Source organism: Myotis daubentonii, chromosome 1 (genome assembly GCF_963259705.1).
Source record: "Myotis daubentonii chromosome 1, mMyoDau2.1, whole genome shotgun sequence".
NCBI classification, from domain to species: domain Eukaryota; kingdom Metazoa; phylum Chordata; class Mammalia; order Chiroptera; family Vespertilionidae; genus Myotis; species Myotis daubentonii.
In genome coordinates this window covers 157,647,277-157,669,752 of record NC_081840.1, presented here as the reverse complement: position 1 = coordinate 157,669,752, position 22,476 = coordinate 157,647,277, and the positions used below count along the sequence as shown (strand labels likewise).

Here is a 22,476-nt window from a genome sequence, read left to right as displayed (position 1 = left end):
TGAAATAACATGAGATATGAGCCCCAGCAACCAAATACACTGCAGTTTGTCCAAACTTCTTTCCTAGCATTATGCTTTGCATTTATCACTCCTTAGTCATTTTCTAACTCAATTTCACGTCAAGAACCACATGGTCCACTCTTCTCTTCATTCACATACATTAGTGCTTAACCTACAGTATTTTCAATACCACGGACAAATTGAGATTTGTGTGTACTATACAGCCAGGAACATTTTACTAGATCAGATTAACCCATCTGGGTTAACACTGATAACAATATAAGAGCATAGATATCAGTGAAGAATAATTGAAAAAGCACCATAGGCTTAATGCTGCACACATGTTTTCAGTCTTCATTGCTTAAGGGACACATGAAAGCAGTTAATAACAATATTTATCCGTTGCTGACTGACATATATAAACATTTTGGGGGCAATTTTTAATGTCAAAGTTCTGACACATCTTTTCCATAGCTATTGAAAAGTTATGAATTAACAGCAAATATTGGAAGTGTTAGTAAATGATCATATTAGTAGCCATTACTTTTAGCTTGCCGATACATGTCTTTGAAATAAAATACTTGGATCCTGTAGGTTGTAAGCGTTTTATTTGTTTGTTTTCCTAGTTAGTAATAAAAAAAATAAAAGATCCTTTTGGGTCGTTGCCTCCTAGTGTGTTCTCTAACCTGCTAGCTAACCATGGACTTAGAGTCAGACCACTCAAATTTGAGTCCTGGCACCTCTTGTTAGCTGTGTCCTTGCTTAGGTGACTTAACCTCTCTGTGTCTGAATTTCTTCACTGTAAGATGGGTACTGCTGTTGTGAGAATTAAATAATACTATAAAGATGGACTGTACAAGTTTTTATAATATGTTAATTATCATTGTTTCTTCCTGCTTGATATCATATACCCAATCAAGTTATTCTCAATGCTGTCACTGGATCTTGGTAAGAGAGTGTGAGAGTTACTGGGGTTCAGGAGATAATAAAGCTGATGAAACCTTAGTGGAAAACAGAAGTTGATGTACCCATAATCTCTTTTAAATTGTCATTCCACTGAAAAAAAGGTTCCCTGAAAAGTGATTTTTAAGGTAGGCTGATAAGACCATCCTTCCATAAAATAACTGGTACTTTTACTTCTGATCAATATAAAACTACTTTAGGACAAAAATAAAATGTGTAGTGATGAATGTAGACGGGAACGACATTGCTTAAATGAACAGCATTTCTTAAACGAAAGGAGTTTTTCTGTAAGCAATTTAACTGGACTCCAGAATAATTAAATAAACAGTATTTCTTGAATATGACAGGCATATTTGTAAATGTACTAAGGATTTAGTAATCCCTCCTGATTTCTGGAATAACATCATTCTTGATCCAGTCATTGTGAGGTGTGAATGATTCTCTAGAGCTTTCGCAAAGACCAGAATGTATCTTTTAAACCACTGTGAGTTTTCCATTATCTCTCAGTAGATAATTGGTTCTGTGAATCATCTTCAGGGGCCAGGAACTCTCTCTGCTTAACATAGAAAATGATTAGCTGTGTTTTTATAAATGAATGCATATACTCTGACTTCATTAACAGCCCGAAGTAAATGGTCTACAGGTGATTACATTTGTGTTTCATTGAGAATATCTGTGCCTTTTCTCTCATACACTAATATGAATGTACATATATACCCACACAGAGCTCAGAGGTCTGTGTATTGGCCTATGTTGAAATTCACTGGTTTTGAATTCTTTGCTTATCATAAAAAACTCTATTTTTCATGAGTGTCTAAAGGACTTCGCTTGCCTTTTATATCAATATCAGGCTCAAATCCCTCAATCAGTATTTAAGATCCAGCCTCTCCAACCAAACTTACTGTGCCTGAATTTTTATCATTCTACACATGCTTTTCATAGTTAGAATTAAGATTTACTCCTATAAACCCTTGGACTACCATCATCAGAGTAGTAATAATTTTTATTTGCAACAAGTAAAAATATTCTGAAGTTTCTTCTAAGCCTGGATCTTTCATAACTGTTCTTTTTCTTTTCCTTCTTTCTTTGATAAATGTAGTATTTTCTGTGTGTGTGTGTTCTGTGCATGATCTAGCAGCCTGCTGTGTGGTACCTCAGTGGTTTCTAATGAATGCTTACTGACTGAATGATAGAACATAGAACTGGAGTGAATGTCAATGATCCAGTTTTTTATGTTTCTTCAGCTCAACGCAGTAAATATTTATTGGGATATTTCTTAGATGAACTCTACAATATAAATGAGAGAGTTCAACATTGACTAGACAGTATTGCATGTACTACCTGTCATGTTTTCTAAAATCTCCAATGGCCAGAGGATTCAATTACAAGTTCTTTTTGAAAATATTATTTTGTGTCTGTAATAAAATATTTCTGACATCATTGTTCATGAAAAACCTAAGAATGAAAGTAGCAGATATAGTAAAACTCATCATCATTATGTGGCTTTGCTCCTAAATTAAAAAAAAAATTCCATTATGTTGACTTACCTTTGAAACTGGTGGGATTTCTACATGGTAATTGTAGGATTTTTTTCTTTTTCTTTTTAATTGTTAATTTAACATTTCTTTTTAAATGTTAATTTAAAAAATAGCCTTAAGAAAGTTAAGGCTGGGAATACAGAAATGTATTTTATAGTTTCCAAAGTAATTTCTGAAATATGGAGTTCAAATTTAACAAGATATTATAGACAGATATGAATATTTGAGACCAGAGTATAAATTCCTATGTTTGGATGCAGCTACCTCTCAAAATATCTGGCTCCTTTTTCCAGTATATTGAACAAGTAGGTTTAAGAGTTTTCACATAGTTTGGATGTATTTCCACAAGGAAGAAGTTTGTGTGCTTGCAGCTGAAATCTAGTAGAAATAATTCAGGATGTTGAAAATCTGAGCCATGATTGACACAGGGAAAGTTCAAACCTTTGCTAATTAAGCATTATTTTTAAATTGTTTAAAAATCTCTTAATGTCATCAGATCAAAATATTGTCAACAATATCTTCACTATTTAAAAATATTAATGTTGTTAATATTTTTTTTATCCCATATATGGACATGTATGATTTTGACATTAATGATTAATGGTATTTTCTGTGTATGAGCAGAGAGGGAGAGACAACCAGTAGTTGACAAATTAAGTGCACAGACTCCAGGAAAGAAGAAAGAGAGTGTGGGATATCTGCACAAAGTGATCCCCTCATAACTTAGAGATACCGCTTGATGCACAATACATCATAATCATCATTAATAATAAACATTTATAATATAGTCTGCAACCCTGAAAGGTTAAGCTTACCTAAGGAGCACATTGCTATCTTAAGCCTTTTTGCGTTATTTCTAAGGAAAGGCAACCAATACCTGGTCATGCTAAACAACTTTGAATAAAATAAGGCAACAGCTAAATGACAACTATTCATGTAGGGTTCCGGGGGGCCACAGAGTTTTCAACACAGCAGTGGAAGCTGTGATAGAGTCTTTTCTGTAGGGCTTGGAACATAGATATAAGATAGGTGTAGATTTGGCTTCCAGTCAGTGGTCAAGGTCAACCTGAGAGCCTGGAATGTAGAGAGTGTCTGGTGGTCATGGGTCAACTCTTCTTAGAAAGCTTGCTCTACTCAGAGAACAAAGGTAGGAACAGTATATGGGACAAAAAAAGGGGCACACAAGCTGAAATCAATAGAAGATTAAGATTGCAGGCAGGTAGACCAGAAGCCCAGAATACTGTCAGGACACCCTTACAAGGGAAATGCAAAGGAGAAGCCAGCAGAAAACAGGTGAGAGATGGAAATTGCAAGGACAACTCTGGTGGTGGAGGTAGCCAGGAAGAAGTTACAAGTTTTCTATTGTTGGTGAACCACATCTCAAGAATGTTTGCCTTATAGCTGTGAGTAATGAGAGGGAACTTCTGCTGTAGCAGAGAGGGAAACAGAAGAACTTCTGTGAAAATATTACATTCATCTGGGCATTTTATTAGAATTAGAAATGTGTCATTAGTGCATGAGTGCATTTCTGATTTGTCAAAAAGTATAATGATGACTGCTTAAATTTGTTGAGTATATTCAGACAAACTTTTATGATGTTATAATTTTAGAATAATTTCTCTTTTCAAAAGGTTACAAGAAAAAAATATTTATCTATAAAATCCACTAATGTGCCTCAATCCCTGTTGATAGTGAGATACTGGGAGTCATGATGTCTGATAGGAACATGCTAATTCAGATGTCAGTTAGTCATTTCCAATTTACTACTTTTGTTTCAACCCCTGTGCTTTCCGGCTTTGCCTTGGCATTATGGTTGATGAGTATTAATATGCATTAAACTCTCTATACTGTTTCTTTTTAAATTTCTTTTCTGGACCCAGCTTCCCCAACTACCTTTAAAAATAAATGCTCTATTTTCAGTATAAAATAATCTCCTGAACCCAAAAATAATTCTGTGTGCTTTTTCTTATATATATAATTTTTATAAAGTGATGACTATAAATTCTTAAGGAATTGATAAAGGTTTAGAACGGGCCAGTTCTTTCAGTGAGTTTTTGTCATATTACACACTGACCACATCCCTTCTCGTTCTGGAGGTCGAGCTGTTTGTTTCAGCCACACCCAATGCTTACTTTGAATCTATTGGTACGGAGACCTCTGTAGGCTGCTGTGGTGACATGAGAAATGAGAGAGGCCTTGTGGTCTGTAGGTGGTTACATTCTGCAACTTCTTTGGTAAGCAGTGGAATGGTAGAGAATTGTATAAGCAATTCTTTTTTTCTAGTCTTGTGTTGTACAACTACCACATTGACCAACTTTTGCCAGGGGAACAGGCCTGGCCCTGTGGGAATCTGTAAGGTCATCAGAATTGGATGTAGAATGCGTAATTGAATTAAAGAGCCACTTTAGATTTGCAGATAAAAGAAAGTAGTGAGTCCCCAGGTGTTTTTGTACTTCGCACCCTGTTGATGTATTTAGAAATAGAGGGATTTATTTGCAGGTATAATTTCCTCAGAGGTAGCCTGCAAATACTTTTATTTAGCCACTACTCTTTATACAGACTTTGAGTTATGAGGTGACCTCCATCTCAGCAAGATAGATCCTGGTACCCAGAGCCCAGCCAGCTTCATCTATGGCTGTGTAGCTGAAGTGGATATTGAAATTTGTTTTCTTGAGAAGACAGGAAAGTCCCACCTCACACACTTAGGTTGCTATAAGCAAGTTATAAAACTGCCAGACGTCTATTAAACTGGAGGTGTTGCTCAACTTTATTGAGCAGGAGTCAGGTTCTGATGGTCTGCAGGGCTGTTTTGGACCCTTGTGTGCACACATCTCCAAGATCATAGGCTTGCCACCAATAACTGATAAGCTGTGTGTGTGCTCTTAGCCACGGACATAGAGACAAGCTGTATCACCCACAAGGTACTCACTGAAGCCCCATGAAGTAACCCCGGTGGCAAGAGGCCACATTTTCTGAAGATGATGTTTCAGCTGTGTTTTAGATGACTGATCGCCTCTACTACTCTGCTGTGCTCCATTTATGGTGACAAAAACTATCAAAGCAGTGCAATGTGAATTTTTTGCTTCGTGTAAATTTAAGCATGGCCACAATGGCTTGTTTCCTCTCTCTTGGAAAAGCAAATTGAGCTTGCAGAAAAAAATTAAATCTGCAGTATCTTGCAATAATTAGACATTTGAAATGGGGGGGGGGGAGTTAATTATTTCAATCTGATTTCAGTTGCCCAATAAAATGTTCAAGGATAGCATCCAGACAGTTACCGAATTAATTTACAATCCCAGCTCGTTTAATTTTTGTACCCGTTTTCCCTGCAGGATCATGCAGATTTGCGAAGCCATTTCTTCACAGTTGGGATGAAGCTAGAAACAGTGAATATGAGTGAGCCCTTTCATATCTGTCCTGCATCAGTGACCAAGGTGAGTTTCCCTACCCTTACTCTGCATCTCAACCTCCAGAGTGGATCAAATAAGTCTTTCTACTCAAAGACAACCAGATGAAATGTGTTTGCATAAGGATATGCTACAGTTCCAAGGGAACCTAAGTCAGATTGCCTTCTTTCCCATCCAGTGCTATTTGAAGCGCTCTCTTTATCACTGGTAGCATAGAGCAAGTCTGATCAGATGTCCCCTCATGTAATGGTTGGGGTGAGTTTCACTTGTCTTCTTATAGTACAGTATGTGGTCACTCGTGCCCTTGAGTGACTTGGAGGAAGGTTAAAGATGCATGACTGTGAACTTGTTCCTCCTGAACAGATAGTATTTAATATGATTGATCTGATTATATTTCGAAAATACCTGCAAATGGTGAAAAACAAATTCCCATTGCATTTCTACTTCTTTGTTGTCACCTGCTTTCATTGATAAAGGCAAAGTCATGCTCCTGAGATGTGCAAATTTAAAATGAAATTGCTTTTTCATGTAAAAGCATTTTAATTATGGTCTGATAGGCTTTTAAGATTATAATTTTCCTTCTCCATCAAAGACATCTCAATGAAGTCAGCTATGGTAACATCTAAAGTATGTGTTTCTACCTTAAGTATCTCTTATAAATGATGGAAGAAACCAACAAACTTAGAACCCTTTTTTTTGTAAGATTTTTTTTTAATTGGTTTCAGAGAGAGGAAGGGAGAGAGAGAGAAAGATAGAAACATCAATGATGAGAGAGAATCACCAGTTGGCTGCCTCCTGCATATTCTCTACAGGGGATCCAGTCTGCAACCCGGGCATGTGCCTGACCAGGAATCAAACTGTGACCTCCTGGTTTATAGGTCAACATTCAACCAGTGAGCCATACCTTTCATGCATTTTCTAGGGAAGGTAATTAATGGCTCAAAAGTCAATTTCATGGATTCAAACCCAGGTTTCTTGATGCCCACTAACGTAATATTTAATGTTTTAATTCCTTGGGGGCATAATGTTTTAGTCCCCACAAATGGCTTTGCAGATAAATCCCAACCAGCTTTGCTAATTACTAGCTGAATAAATTACTTATATTTTAGAAACCTTAGTTTTTATAGCTATACTATAGATATTATACCTTCCACTTCATGTCATTGAGAGAAGTGAGGAATCATGCATGAAGTGCCTGGCACAGTACTTGGCACATGTGAATGCTCAGTAAAATATTAACTATGTTCACCCAAACCTTTGGTCCCATTTATGGGTACCATGTTATTGCAGTTATCTCCCAAGAAAACAGCATGCCACAGGCATCCGGGCATCCAACTGCTGATCAGACTGTGTTTGGTTCCTGTGGAGAAATGGTCTATCTTACCCTTGTTATCTTACACTTGTTAGCTGGTGAAATAAAAGCCTGATTGTTTTAGAACTGAATTTTAAGTTTGTTTATTACAAAGTGCTGTGGTGGTTAATGCAAGATACACATCACCAGTTTCAGCAAGGGCCAACCCTACAACTGGAGTCAGAAGCCCAGTGAATCTTCAGCACACTTTATTTTCAACATACCCACTGAAGAGAAATTGAAGCCTTTCATGTCCCCTTTAAAGGCATGCATATTGCTGAGTTTTCCATCGGCTCGCTGTGCATACATAACTTTTGAAATGAAAATACTACTGTGTGAAGAGGATGATCAAGGTAGACCACAGCTGATTGTCACCACAGTGGGTTGGGATGTCAGTCATTCTTAAGCTAAAATGAACTCTTTCATGATCCAACAGAACGCCTCTAATTTTACATTTACTGTCATCTTTCATTTGCTCTCCTTTTTTGGAAACATTACCAACTGCTGATCAGACTGTGCCTGTGGAGAAATGGTCTATCTTGAAATTTGTGATCCAAGAGGAAGAGAAAGAAATTTGTATTTTGACTTTAAAGTTTTTGAAAAACTTGATCGTTTATCTACTATGGGCCTTTGTATTTTTTATTATAGGCAGTGCAAAGAAGGATTTCTTTGTGTGCATTTTTTTTCCCCTGAGAGTCTTGATCCCTGCAGTACTTTTCCAAATAAATAGTTTCATAATTAATATGAAGAAATCAATTGGGTCTATTTATTCTTTCTCTTCTTATTACAAGAAAATATTTGACTTTAGAAATAAAAACAAAGAAGTTTCTTTGATGTTACTTCACGTTGGCAGAATGTCTCAGTTGTATTTGGGGTACAATCAGATGTGTCTTCAATAGCTCCTGTAACTGCCACATGCCTGAGGACCCATAAGCAAGTTGGAGCAGGACTTTACAACCAGAAAACAAACATATGAAATGTATGACACCCAGATGCATAGTCCTAGGCTATGATCCTTTTGGTGTCACAGATTGATTTCTGAACTTTATAAAGTTGAAGACACTAAAAAATGGTTAATTCCATTTCAATTTCTTTTTTCTGAACGAGACTGGATTTCTTAATATAGTAGCAAGTGTTTTAATGTTCTTGAGTCGTGCTTTTTTAAATGTATGATTTGATAAAATTTGAGAAATAGAGTGGTGGCAGTGTATTACAGAATGTGGAAAATTGTTATGATAATGAAATGTCTTTTTCTCCCCCTTGAAATATTTTCCTTTAATGACTATAAATTATTTTTTATAACTGTTAAAGTAATTTATCTAAAGAATAACTACATATGAGAAAAATATTGACTTACACTTTGAGTGATAATCTCGAGATTGAAATGCGTGCTATCATGTTTATACACCATCCATTAAAAACCATGTTATTTGAAATGACCTTCGGGGTTCTTTACTGTGCATTCTGGTTGTTGCACATTTGTAGAAAACTAAAGAGTGATATCTTGTTGAAACCCGACCAGAATTTCCCTTTGTTCGAGCAGCGGGTGATTTAGTGATGCCAGCTGCTCATTTATCTGGATATATATCGCCTTGTCCTCATTCTAAGAGGCTGTGGTATCAGCTTCACTTGAAAAATTTTTTTTTTAAGCCAAACAGAGATGCAAATGTGCTTAGCCTGCCAGGGGTAGACATTTACATTTTTATGCCTTTATATAGTTGTACATGTGACGTTGGGATGTGACATACTAATTATAATCAGGTCCAGCCTGAATATCTGTATTTTGTTGCGTGGACTTCCAGTGGCAGTAATTTGGTTTCCACAGTAAAACAGTTTACTCCCTAAACAAATCTTAGGGAGTTTGGGAGTGGGAGGGTATTTTCTCTGATTTTTTAAGATACATTTTCATTTTTATATTTCCTACTTTTTGTACCAAAGATAAAATACTTAAGTCAATCATTCTTATAGACCTCTCCTTCTTTATTGGCCATGTGTTGTGTAATGCATGGACTTGGATGAGCACCTCCCCAGGTTCAAGATTCATGTACATGTAACAAAGTATCAGAATAATCTCCACGCAGAAGGTATTTATAAATAAATACGTTTCTATTAACACTGGATAGTGTTTTAGAATATTGAGTTTGAGAATATAATGCATTGTGCCGTTATTAGTCATCATAATGAAATTTCCCTTTTTATTTCCTTGGGGCATTTCTTGATGGCACAACTGTTGAAGAAATAAGTAATGTTAAAGCACATAGATGGATAAGCATGTAGCAGATGCAGTATTAAATGCCCAACCTTTAGCAGTACAGTGGGATTCTGTTTTGGGTGTTCCAAAACAGTGAGTTAGTGACAGATGATGGTGGTGATGACAATATCATCTATAATGTAAAATATATTGCACTGTTCAGAGCTAAAGATACTGGAATCAAAGTCTTGGGCTCTGTTTCTATTTGCTAGCTCTGAGCTGCACAGTCTTGGGCAAGTTGGTTCACTGCTCCAGGCTTTAGTTTGAGACCTGTGTGTAGACCAGAAGGCCCAGTGTTTCTGAACCATTTAGCTTCTCTCTAAGTAATAAGTAAGCAAATGTAGTATGTTAAAGGCTACATGAAAAGGAGGAAGATGCGTCAGGGAAGGAACTAATGGAGTGTCGGTGGAGGAAGGGAAGGTGTGATTTTAAGTCGGGTTGTCAGGGAAGACCCCCCCCTAGGAAGGTGATGTTTGATCCTTTGCAAAACTCAGGCAGCAGAATTCTAACTATTTACTGGAATTAACATCAAGAAGAACTGAAGTGAGTTTCCTCTCCTGCTTATCTTTGAACTAGGTTGCATCCAGAAAATATTTTTTAAATGAAGGAGCCAGGAATCATAGCTTAGGGAGAGTGTCAAGGTTTCCCAACAAAGACTGGCTGCTTTTCTGTTGAGTTGGGAAAGTGCTGTTTTTTTCCCTCTGGCCTGTTTTATATACTTGGTTCTCTAGATCCATCATGCTCTTGACTGTGGGGGTTTACCTGCTTTTTGCACCCTTCTTTTTTCATCATCATGCTTTGTTTCTATTTTTTCATGGACTTCTTTTCCCCCTTATATCCAGTGGATGATTAGCCAGTTTCTGTGCACAGAGCGTTTTCTCTGCATGGTGGGAATACCTCCATGAGGAACGAAGAGGCCACAGTCCTCAAAGCATTAGGATATGCTAAGATTGACAGATGTGAGAGCAGTCCTCGGGGGGTAAAAGAGGTTGTTCAGTATAGAGATACAAGCCTGATGATTTGGGGGCACAGAGCAGGGGTCCTTTATTCCAACCGAGTGTTTGGGAAAATGTCCCAGCTGTTGACTTTCAAATGTACTGTGAAAATGTACTGTGATTTGATAGACCGACAAGGGAGTGCACTGTTAGACTGCGAGAACACTAAGGACAGGCCTGGTGTGAATGATTTCCTCTTGGGCTAGAGCAGCGGTTCTCAACCTATGGGTCGTGACCCCTTTGGGTGTCGAACGACCCTTTCACAGGGGTCGCCTAAGACCATCGGAAAACACATTTATAATTACATATTGTTTTTGTGATTAATCTCTATGCTTTAATTATGTTCAATTTGTAACAATGAAATTGGGGGTCACAACAACATAAGGAACTGTATTAAAGGGTTGTGGCATTAGGAAGGTTGAGAACCACTGGGCTAGATGGTGGGGCATTTGGGCGGATACTAGATGAGCGATACATGAGACCTAGATGAGACTAGAAATCTTCAGGCCAGACCTTGGAGTGTTCTTGAATGACCTGGTGTGAGAACGTGTGCCCCTGCTGTGGACATGGAGAAACCAATTAGACCTTTCAGTGCCCGCCTGGCTTTCTCCTTGGCCAGGGTTTGTCTGTCTTACTTCAGCAGTTTGTTTATCCTTCAGCTATGACTATTGGTTTACGTTTTATTTTCTGTCTCGCTTACTTTTCATTAATATGACCACAGTGATCAACTCTAACTTTTTAGCAACTGGATCAATTTAGTAATATACGTTGACATGCCAGTTTGTGGTCAAACCATTTTGATGAAATACATTGATTGCATTTGGAAGCTGTGCCAATATTTCATTACTAGTCTTATATGTAATCCCAAGGAACTAACCATTGGCTGTATTGGTTTTCTCTTTCAGGTTTTTAACAATCATTTTTTTCAAGTGACTATTGATGACCTAAGACCAGAACCTAGTAACCTCTCAATGCTGTGCCATGCAGATTCTTTGGGGATTTTACCAGTACAGTGGTGCCTTAAAAATGGAGTCAATCTCACACCTCCCAAAGGTTTGTGTTTTGTGAAAATGTGCAGGGTTTGAGTGATTCAGGAGGGTGTCATTGTTTATCTAGAGAAATTTATGTTGTAAACAATTTAGAAGTAGTGGAAAAAGAATGTCTTTCATGGTTAGCTTGACATAGGGGTCTGTACAGATTGCTTCCCTAGTGGGAAGTGTAACCTTGAGCTTCTCAATCCACTTCTGTAAAGCGAAGTTCCGGGTTAGTGATTGAATGATCGGTGGTTCTGCTGATCTTGTGTAATGATAGAGGGTAAGTGTTGCTAAGTGATTGAGGTTAAAAACTGCAGAGTGTCTTTGAAGTGGCTTTGAAAAGACAATAAATGCTATTCAAGCATTTTTTTTACATTTTATTTAAAATAAATCAGATTTTCCCTAGAGCCCAGTTGTTCCCAGATATCCAACAATTTGATGCTATAATATTTATCCTATATAATAAAAGGCTAATATGCAAATAGACCAAATGGTGGAACAACCGGAAAAATTGAACAACCAGTCGCTATGATGTGCTCTGACCACCAGGAGGGGTGTGCAGAACATGGCGGGCGTTGGCCATGATGGGATGGTGGAGCAGGTGAGCAGGGGCACCAGACCAAGGTGGGGCACCGGTCACTGTCATTGGGGCGAGCCTCTGTTGATTACTGAAAATTCTTTGCTCCCGCACACTGCAGTCCCGCCTTGCACTTGCACCCGGTTCTGATCACTCAGCACCATCAGTGGGTGTGAGTGGCAGCTTCTAGCCCTGATCTACCCTGAGGGTTCTTTACCTCCTCCTGCTCCTGAGGAGCAACCGAGGCAGCAGCTGCCACTTGCACCCGCTGCTGGCACTGGCCCCAATCATTCCACGCTGTCAGTGGGTACAAGTGGGGCTGGTGCCGTCAGTGTGTGGGAGCGGCTGCTGCAGGAGCGGGACTGCCAGCAGACAGGGGGCCCAAGGGCCACAGCGGGAGGGGCCAGGTGGGGGCGTGGAGGATGAGCCGAGACTCACCCCTGTGCCTACCGCAGCCTCGCAGCCCACAGTTCCTTTCAAGGTGCACGAATTCTTGCACTGGGCCCCTAGTATAGATATAAAAACCTAAGGGGCCATTCAACCAGTAGCTATACCCACACTGACCACCAGGCATGGAAACATGGAACAGATTGATGAATCTCAGAGGGATGGGGGGAGGGGAGAGGGCAGAAAGAGATTAACCAAAGATCTTATATGCATACCAGAGGCCCGGTGCACAGATTCATACACCAGTGGGGTCCCTTGGCCTGGCCTGCAAGGATCAGGCCAAATCCATGCACTGGACCTCCAACATTGAGGGATCTTGGATTGTGAGAGGGCGCAGACCAGGCTGAGGAACCGCACTGGGCCTCTAGTATTAAAATAATTAAATTAGGAACTGGGTTGCACTAAAATAATGTTTACATTGGGATTCATGCACCACGCTGTAAGTTTAGTAACGTGATGTGTTGTCCCTTATAGGTCTAAGGTTTATTCAAGGAACAAAGCAGTAAGGCAAAAGGAGAGAAGATAGGGAGGAAATAAATGGAATAATAGAAGAGAAAATCAGAAGAGAGTAGAAAAGTAAATTTATGGAGGGATTATAACGAATGCTAACCTTTCCAGCTCACCAGGCACTGGTTTATATGCAGTGTTAACCATATTGGCCACAGGTTGAGTTACAGTTTTCCTGGGGCCATCATATACCACGTACCACCTTTAATTGTGTACGCCCAGCTCAACCATGGCGTGCCTGTACTCCACAGGCATGAATATACTTTGATATTTTTAAGTTTTTATCCTCATTGTTCATCCCTGCTCATTCCCACGGAGGACTTGCTTTTGAGTATTTCCATTTCAGCTGTTGATTCTTCATATTTAGGTTCTGCAGTAATGGAATGTGGTCTAATTAGAAAGTACCATGAACTTCTGTGTAACACTGTTTATACTATTTTAAGTGCTTAACTTATTGAATCCTCAAAATGAGGATTGTCCTATGAGGAAAATTAGTCACACATAGACAGTCCAAGGGAGGAGGTCTGGCTCCGGACCCCACTCCCTGTAGCGGTGAGAACTCCAGTTCACAAGGCCCAGCTTCTTGCTTGCATTTGGGTACTCACCAAAGACTGGCCACATCCCTGTGCTTCAGCTTTCAGGCTGTCAAAGGGGGACACGCCTGGTATTCCACAGGCACTGCGCAGAATCAAAGAAATGACAAAAGTCTAAGTATTTTTATAGTCCCTTAAATGGCTGTCCAGGTGTTTATAGGATAGAATCTGTGTTGGTGGTAGATAAGACAAGGCCTTTCCTGCTGTGAAATGTTAACATTGGGTCACTTGTGGAGTTTGAAAGCCTCTTGGGCCACCGTTGTTTCCTTCTAACCCCGTGGTTCTCAACCTTCTGGCCCTTTAAATACAGTTCCTCATGTTGTGACTCAACCACAAAATTATTTTCGTTACTGCTTCATAACTGTAATGTTGCTACTGTTATGAATCGTAATGTAAATATCTGATATTCAGGATGGTCTTAGGCAACCCCTGTGAAAGGGTCATTCGACCCCCAAAGGGGTTGAGACCCACATGTTGAGAACCACTGAATCTAACTGCTCTAATCACACCATGTGTGCAGATGGGTTTCATGTCGTTGAAGGAAGTCTTTTTCTAGATATCTAAAATGCTTCTTAGTTGGACTTCGCAAATGTCTACTTAGTAATAAGATCTATTTAAGAATTTTAAAAACATTCATTGGGTATTTCCTTACATAATGAAAAAAAGGGAAGTATTAATACATGCATTTTGGCTGCTTGATTATTTCATGATGGCAGAGGTTTAATGTTTACCAGAATTTTTAAATATATTTCTTATGAATTGTAACTCTTAAAAAGTGTTGTTTAGAAAAGCGATTGTAGCCATATTTACTAGGAAAATGTATGTGCTTATTTGGATGATTGCATTTCACGATATTAAGGAAGTTGTTTTAGATTAGTGTACTGAACTAATGTGTAATGAAATGGCTATACAAATGTATTTTCAAGGATAAAACTGCTGAGTCAAAGGGTAAAATGCATTTATAATTTTAGTAAAATTTGACAAAATGCCTTGGATACAGTTTGCACCTACCTGCACTGTCACCAGAATATTAAGTATTTTCATATGTTAAGCTTTTTTTACACCTAACATTTAGCTACATTTATTATTTCTTCTCGGTCACCCAAGTATTTGTGATATATGGTGAAATGAAACTGTCTTCATGTAGTTTTCCAAATTATTTCTTCCCCTATTGAAAATGAAGGATGCCTTTTGAAAAATCAAACACAAAAAAGAAAGTTGCTTCATGTATATTGTTGTGGAATATTGAGTATAGTGGTTAGTATTTTCCAATAAGAAACTATCAGTGATAAGCCTTTAAAAAAAGGAAAAAAGAAAGAAAATCCACTTAAAGCATTTAAGAAGTGATCAATATCATTAGTCAAGGATCCACTGGTAATTTATAGGGGTTGTGTTTTGGCTACAGGACTATTATCTTGAAATAGTAGAGATTTTACTGATAAGCCAGTAAGAAAAAGACCAGCAACTTACAGAAAAGGGTTTCAGAATATCAACAGGTAGCTCACAGTTAAAAGAAACACAAGGTCTCTTATTCAGACACATCACAATAAGAGAAATGCGAGTGAAAATCATATTGAGATGGCATGCATTTATAAGATGAAGTGGAAATCAAAAGAGAAAGAAAATAAATTTTGTTTTGATGAGCATGCAGAGGAACAAGAATGCCCAGATTTGCTGGTGATAGTGCAGGTAGGTGCAAACTGTGTCCAAGACATTTTGTCAACTTTTACTAAAATTATAAATGCATTTTACCCTTTCACTCAGAAGTTTTCTTCTTGGAAATTTCTCTTGAAGATATACTGTGCAGATAATATGCATAAAAGTTTGTTCTTTGCAGCATGATATGTAATAGCAAACACTGGAAAAAGTCCACGTGCTTGTCTGTATGGGTTAAATAGATTTCAGATATCCATATATTGAAAACTATGCAATTGTTAAAAAGAATGAGGCAATCTCTGTGTACTGATATGAGAAATGCTCCAAGATATGATGATCTGTAGATTATGGCATGACACTTTTTTTTTGTTAGGAAAGAGGTAAATGAGAATATGTATTTGTTTGCTCATATTTCTGTAAAGAAACTGTCAGGTTACATAAGAAACTAGTAATGACAATTTTACTTCCTCCTTTCCAATTTGGATGCCTTTTATTTTCTTCTTGTCTGGTCACTGTGGCTAGGACTTCTAGTATTATGTTGAATAAGAATGGTGAAAGCTGACATCCTGTCTTGTTCCTCTTCTTCGGGAAATGATTTTAGTTTTTGCCTATTGATTATGATGTTGGCTGTAGGTTTGTCAAATACAGCCTTTATTATGTTGAGGCATGATCCCTCTCTTCCTACTTTGCTGAGAGTTTTTATCAAACCTGGGTGTTGGATTTTGTGAAATTCTTTTTCTATGTCTATTGATATGATGTGATTTTTGTCTTTCAATTTGTTTTTATGATGTATCACATTTATTGATTTGTGAATATTGTACCAGCCTTGCATCCCCGGGATAAATCCCACGTGGTCACTTATGGAATCTAAAGAACAAAATAAACTGAAAAAACAGAATGATCCAGAAACATGGAAACATCTAACAGACTGAGGAATCTCAGAGGAAAGGGAAAGGGTGGGAGGAGATTAACCAAAGAATTTATACAGATGGACAGACAATAGTGCAATGAAGGCCTGGGGAGGGGGTAGAAGCAGGGAGGAGGGGATCAATGGGGGTTTGGGGGAAAGGGAACATCTGTAATACTTTCAATAATAAAGATAAATTTAAAAAATATAGTATATGAAGCTTAACACAAAAAGGAACTAATAAAAATGAGAATTCTGAATGGAGGTTCCGAGTATGGAGGTGGCAAGCAGGACAGATGGAAGTGAGGGTACGAGTGAGACTCCGAGCAGAATACTTTAAAAATATTTTTATTTTTTATCTAAAGTAATGTATTATCTATTAAAAATAAACATATATTATTAAGAGTAGAGGGTTTTTATAACTAAAAGGGATCTTAAAGATGATCTCATCAGCTCTAATCATTTTACTTGTGGGGAAATTGAAGCTCAGTGGTGTTAAATTTTTCAAGTACTGAGGCAGAAGTACTGGCTTAAAAATCTAGTGATTTTTTTTTTTTAAAAAAATAACCAAATCCACCCTTTACTCCTGTTGTCTGTCACTGGTATCTTCATAAAAGCCATCCTCAGGAATTTGGGGCTTTGGGTGGCCTTAGAGGGGATTAGCTGATGTCAGTCGACCATGACTCTTCTGTGACTTAAATTGTCTCTATGTCAGAGTATTTGGAGAATTTCAGTTCTCAGGTATAATTTTCCAAGTACTTGCAGATATAACAAAGTCACAGCTTTATTTTTTGAGCCCCCTTACCGTTTTGTGAGAGGGGAATATGTTTATTTTTGTAATTAAAATGAAATACAGTTTAGAGGAGGTGATGGTGATTTCCCTAGTGGTGATTTGATGGTTTTCTTTTGAGGTAATTTGTTAACATGTCTTTTGTAGTCACACCAGGGCTGGGAGTTATGCAGTAGAATTCTTTTAAGACACCATTCTTTGCTTTATTAATATATGAAACTAGACACCGTCTTTGAACTAATTTGTTATTTTTAACTTAAATTCTGAACTTTATAAAGAGCTAATGTCCAATTTATCCTACATGCTGAGAGGTGTTTAGATGTGTTGTGTGTATGATTTCCACAAGTGTAATATATTGTTTTGGTTTCCTTTCCAACCATACACACTGCTTATAATTTCGTGTTGCCCAGTAGCAAAAGGATACCCCATTCATTCCCCAGTCGGTGAGAAGCAGCTGATGATGAAGTAAAAGAATCCAGTGGTCTAGGAGATGTGCAGAAACATAGGTCCTTACTTACACTGTTTTAACTCCATTCCTATTTTTTTTAGTAAAGTCTGTTCCCAGTCTTTAGAGACAAGCCGTCTAAGCTGGAGTGGGTGGGACTTTTTCGGTGCTCTCTCTGCGTGAGCAGATCCTTTCCAGGAAAGCCAGGGACAGAGCCCTGGAGGTTTTACCCCATTCCTTTAAGCCCAGTGAACAACAATTCAATATTATAGGCCCTAAAAGTTATCCAACAAGTTAATAAATCATCTAAGCAAAAATGCACTTAGAGTATCAACCATGATTGCTATTTCAAAATGATTTCACTAACCGCCATGGCATGGAATATCAAAGACTAGTGGTAGAATTAGTGGAGAAAACATCCCACTTGGAGATCTTTGTAGAAAATGTTTAGCCTTTGATTTCTGTTGTAAAATGAGCGAAGGCTGAAGTATCTCGCTTATTTTAGCTCTTCATGTCTACTGGCTGGCCATCTTAATAGACACATAAACTGTGAGCACAATTTAGGAAGTAAGGGTATATTCTAATTATTATAGGGACAAAGAGTAGTGAACCGTCGCTGGTATTCTCTTTTTCTGGACACTGACTGATGAATGCAGTCCATTTTGTAATCTATCATATTTCCTACATACCGAAAGGACAGGAAATAAACCCACTCCCATGGACCTGCCACCATGACTGAGCTGTAACATTTTGCCATATTTGATTCAGATTTTTAAAAAGTGAAATAGAGCATTACCGATAGAACTGAGAACCGAGGCACCCTGGCCTCTCTATTTTTGACACCCCATGTCTAATCCATCGTGAATCCTGTTGATATTTTTGGGATCTGATCACGCCTCATCAGCACCTCCTGGGTTCAGGGCTCCTTTAAATCTCACCTGGGTTACTTGCAGTGGCCTCCTGCTTCCCTCAGTTTACTCTCAACACAGTAGTCACCCTGATCTTATTAAACTGTAAATCACACTTGTTCCTCCTCTGTCTGCTCAGACCTCACTCAGTGGTCGAGTCCTGGTCCTGGCAACAGCCTGCAAGGCCTCATCTCCTAAGATGTTGCCCAGTCAGCTCCCTCACTGTGGCCACCTTGCCCTTCCTGGACCATGGGGCAGGCACATCCTTCCACAGGACGTTGGCGCTCACTGTGCCCTCTGCTGGTCACACTCTTCCCCTTCCTCAGCCCTGACTCAGGTGGTGCATTTTGAGGTGGTCTGTTTGGCTGCCCTCTTTAATATCAATCACAACTGCACTGGATTTCTAGATTAACTTAGGAAAATTGACATTTTATTACATTATCTTTTTATAACTTGCAATCTTTTGCTAGAATTTTGCTTTTGCCTGTCCTTCCGTCTGGCACATGGTTCGCTTCCACCATTCCTCTACGTTTCAGCTTCTCCTTAAGGCCTCCCTTGATGCAACCCTTCCTACGCCTCTTGTCCACTTTCTCTCTCTAGCACTTGTGATCACCTGACTTTTTATATTTGTGTATAATCTGTCTCCTCTCACTGAAATGTAAGCTTGTGAAGTAAGGGTTTTTGTGGGTTTTGTTCATTTCTGTATTCCTAGTATTAAAACCCTGCCTGGCGTATAGCATACACTTACTAAATATTTCTAAATGAATGGATATGTAAATGAACAAATGGCTAGAGTGGAGAAGTAGACACCTTCTTAAAAATTTGGCACTTGTTGCCAAATTGACACCTGCAATAGTTAATCAAGCTAGATACCAACCAGAATAAAAGTATCTGCTTCCCAACAGTCATTACAGTGTGGGATTACTGTTTTTTCATTTTGCCAATCAGGGAGATGGCAAACACGGTATTCTTTTGCTGTTTTTATTTTTTATTAAGACTGTACAGTTTTTTTCATATCCACCGAGCATAGAAAAGCAGCCCTTATTCCTGTCATGTCTTTTATTAAAGGGAAATATTTTTGTAACCCTCCCCTCTCCTTCATCCCAAATCATTGGCTACAGGTCTGACCACCATGATTGTCTCAGGGTTGTCCCGATTCCATTGCTGGTACTGGGGAGAGATCTGACTTCCTGTGGGAAGTCGAACTATCAGGAATCTGTTAGCACACCAGAAGTGAGAGGACATCTGTGGAGAGGCAGTCACGAACTGAATCAACCCTTGATTGATTGACCAGTGCCTTGATGAGCTTTTAAAATAGAGCAAAGATGTTACCCTTTCAAATAATTTTTATTATTGAAGTAGCTCATGATTGTTACTGAAAGCTTGTAAAGTGCAAAGAGGTAGAAGAAAAAAGTATCCAGGAATCCCACCACCCAGTTAATTATTTTGATATTTACCACTAGGCTTTTCTTTTCTTTTTTGCATGTTTTTAATATAAATTAGATAATTCTGTGTATGCTTATACCAATATTTTCAATTAAAATCATAGCAATCGCCCTAGCCAGTTTGGCTCAGTGATTAGAGCGTCGGCCTGTGGACTGAAGGGTCCTGGGTTCAATTCCAGAAGATCAGGCACATGAGCAAGTTGCAGGCTCAATCTCCAGTAAGAAGTGTGTAGGAGGCAGTCGATCAATGATTCTCTCTCATCATTGATGTTTCTATCTCTCGCTCCCTCTCCCTTCCTCTCTGAAATCAATAAAAATATATGTAATAAAAAATAAAATAAAACTATAGCAATCATTTATCATGACTTTTTTTAAAAAATAGACTCTGTGCAGTTTCATGTCTGCATGACTTTCCATGGACTTGGATAAGTTTCAAATCATTTTCTATATTTGGATACAAAGTCATCCCCCCCCCTCCACCCACCCCCAGTTAGTATTATCAATAATAATGCCATTATATCTTAATGTATAACATTTTTTTTGTATTTTTAGGTTTGTTTTTATGGGATAAATTCCTAGAAATGAAATTGTGTCAAAGTCCATGAACATTTTTACTGCCAAATTATTTTTTAAAAGCATTGTCTACTTGCACTGCCAATAGCAATGTTTGCAAGTGGAGCTGCTTTATGTCAATTAATTTGTGTCATATGGAAATGGGTCATCGACCTGTTCCCTTTTGGACCTGAAACAGTCGGAGCTTCATTCAGAATAAACACTAATAAAAGCTGAAATAACTCTAGTGTTTGCGGTTCAACAGTCTCCTATGGCAACTTGCTGCAAATTTTAATAGCCTAAGGGGTTTTGATTTGCCTTCATTTTCTTTTCCCCTCTGCTATTACCCTCTCTCCCGGGTTTAAAACATGTTTTCCTGGCTGCAGTTAAGCCCTAGTACTTCTTGTTCTGTCTTTGTTGATTAATGAGTATAATTGACCCCTGTTGTCTCTATTATACAAGCCACAGCAATTTGTTTTTATGTAGCAGTTATTTTCTGAGCTGTCACAAAACCGCCTTACAAAGAGAGCTCATTATCAACCCTAAGGAAAAGAATTTTAAGTGATGAAGTGAATAAAGGTCTCTAAGAGGAGGAGGAGGAGAAGTCTTGGCTGTTCAAATGTTCAGGGAAAGGAGAGAGTTCTAGTGGTAGGCTTATGTACTCAGCAAGACTTGGTTATCCCTTGAAATTATTAGATTAAAAATGGCTCCCCATAGAGTTGTGAAGACTGGTTGTAGAGGATTGATTGAATGTTGGTCCAAGAAACCATGGAGCATAGCATTTTGTGGAGGGGGTTGAAGTCCATTGGAGTTTGGCAATTAGGACCTGAATTCTAGAGAACCCTGCTAAATGTCTGTCTGTAGAAGTAGAGGCGATTTCTAAATTGAAAATTTTATCTGAACAGATATTGACCGTAAAGAATACCTACATTTCACCCAACTGGCGTGGCTCAGTGGTTGAGCGTTGACCTATGAACCAATAGGTCATGGTTCGATTCCCAGTCAGGGCTCATGCCCGTGTTGTGGGCTCCATCCCCAGTGTGGGATGTGCAGGCCAATCAGTGATTCTCTCTCATCATTGATGTTTGTATCTCTCTATCTCCCTCTCCCTTCCTCTCTGAAATCAATAAAAATATATTTTAAAAAATACCTAAATTTCATGTTATCTCAGAACATAGTTTACGATTTATATACATTTTTCCTAATTTTTCTCTTCCCCTATGATCTTGATGAGGTTTCCTCATTCACAAAATTAAGTAAGGAAGCAGCAGAAGTGTAGGGAAGAGATGGAACAGAGGAGATCTTGACTTTGTAACAGTCGACTGGCCGCACCATGAAACAAATCAGGTCCTGTTGCAGGGGATCATCTTGTCTTCAGCTGTTCAATTGAGAGCTCAGCTAGGGAATGCCTTGTCCCATAACCTCTGTTTGTCAGCCCTGCCACATGTTTCTCCTGGGAGAAGAAAAGGACATTAAGCACAGAGGATAGGAAAAAAATCCAAAGCAGCAACAGTGAACTATTAGTGGTGGTTCTGAGTCGTGGAATGCAGCAGCTAGAGGGAACTTTAAAGATTGTCTCCTTATTTTTTGAAGTAGTAGATAAAGTTTGTTGCATAGAAAGTTTAATTTACTTTTACCTTGATCCATCTAGTTCCTGGAAGAACTGGATCTAAAATCAGTCTCCCTTCTGGTTCAGTACCCTTTGTACTGTTAGGTAACTTCTCGCCAGTTGGAATTCTCCTTTTCTTATACATTAATGTGAGTATTTGACCCAAAACAGTTCCAGACAGACTACTACTCTTCAAGTGGCAGGTTATAGTAATTGCACAGGAACTTGCATTACCTTGTTTAGCACATGTTTTATTTTGCTTATGAATATTCGGAAGAAAGTTGGTTTGATCCCTTCCAGAAACTTCTGCTCCAAGAGCCTCTGACGGGAGGGGCGGTTCTGGAAAGCCGTGGGGGAAAGGCAGCTGGAAGATGTGCTGGCCCTGTTCAAAACCAGCTAGAAAGAGTACATAGCACCTCAAAACTCTGAGACTTCTTATCTCCTTATGGGAAAGAAGTGAGGACTTGTCAGTCTTCATAGAATGAGAGGGATGTCTTACAA

General features: G+C 38.5%; 1 protein-coding gene across 3 annotated transcripts in view; it reads left to right on the top strand.

Annotated features, from left to right (window-relative positions):
• SFMBT2 (Scm like with four mbt domains 2) overlaps positions 1–22,476 on the top strand; it is a 192,080-nt gene that overhangs the window by 106,641 nt on the left and 62,963 nt on the right. For all 3 annotated transcript variants that reach the window (XM_059663739.1, XM_059663731.1, XM_059663748.1), the window contains 2 exons: positions 5,834–5,935; positions 11,411–11,558. In XM_059663739.1, coding sequence (XP_059519722.1) covers positions 5,834–5,935; positions 11,411–11,558 — 250 coding nt within the window. The remainder of the gene's footprint in view (positions 1–5,833; positions 5,936–11,410; positions 11,559–22,476) is intronic.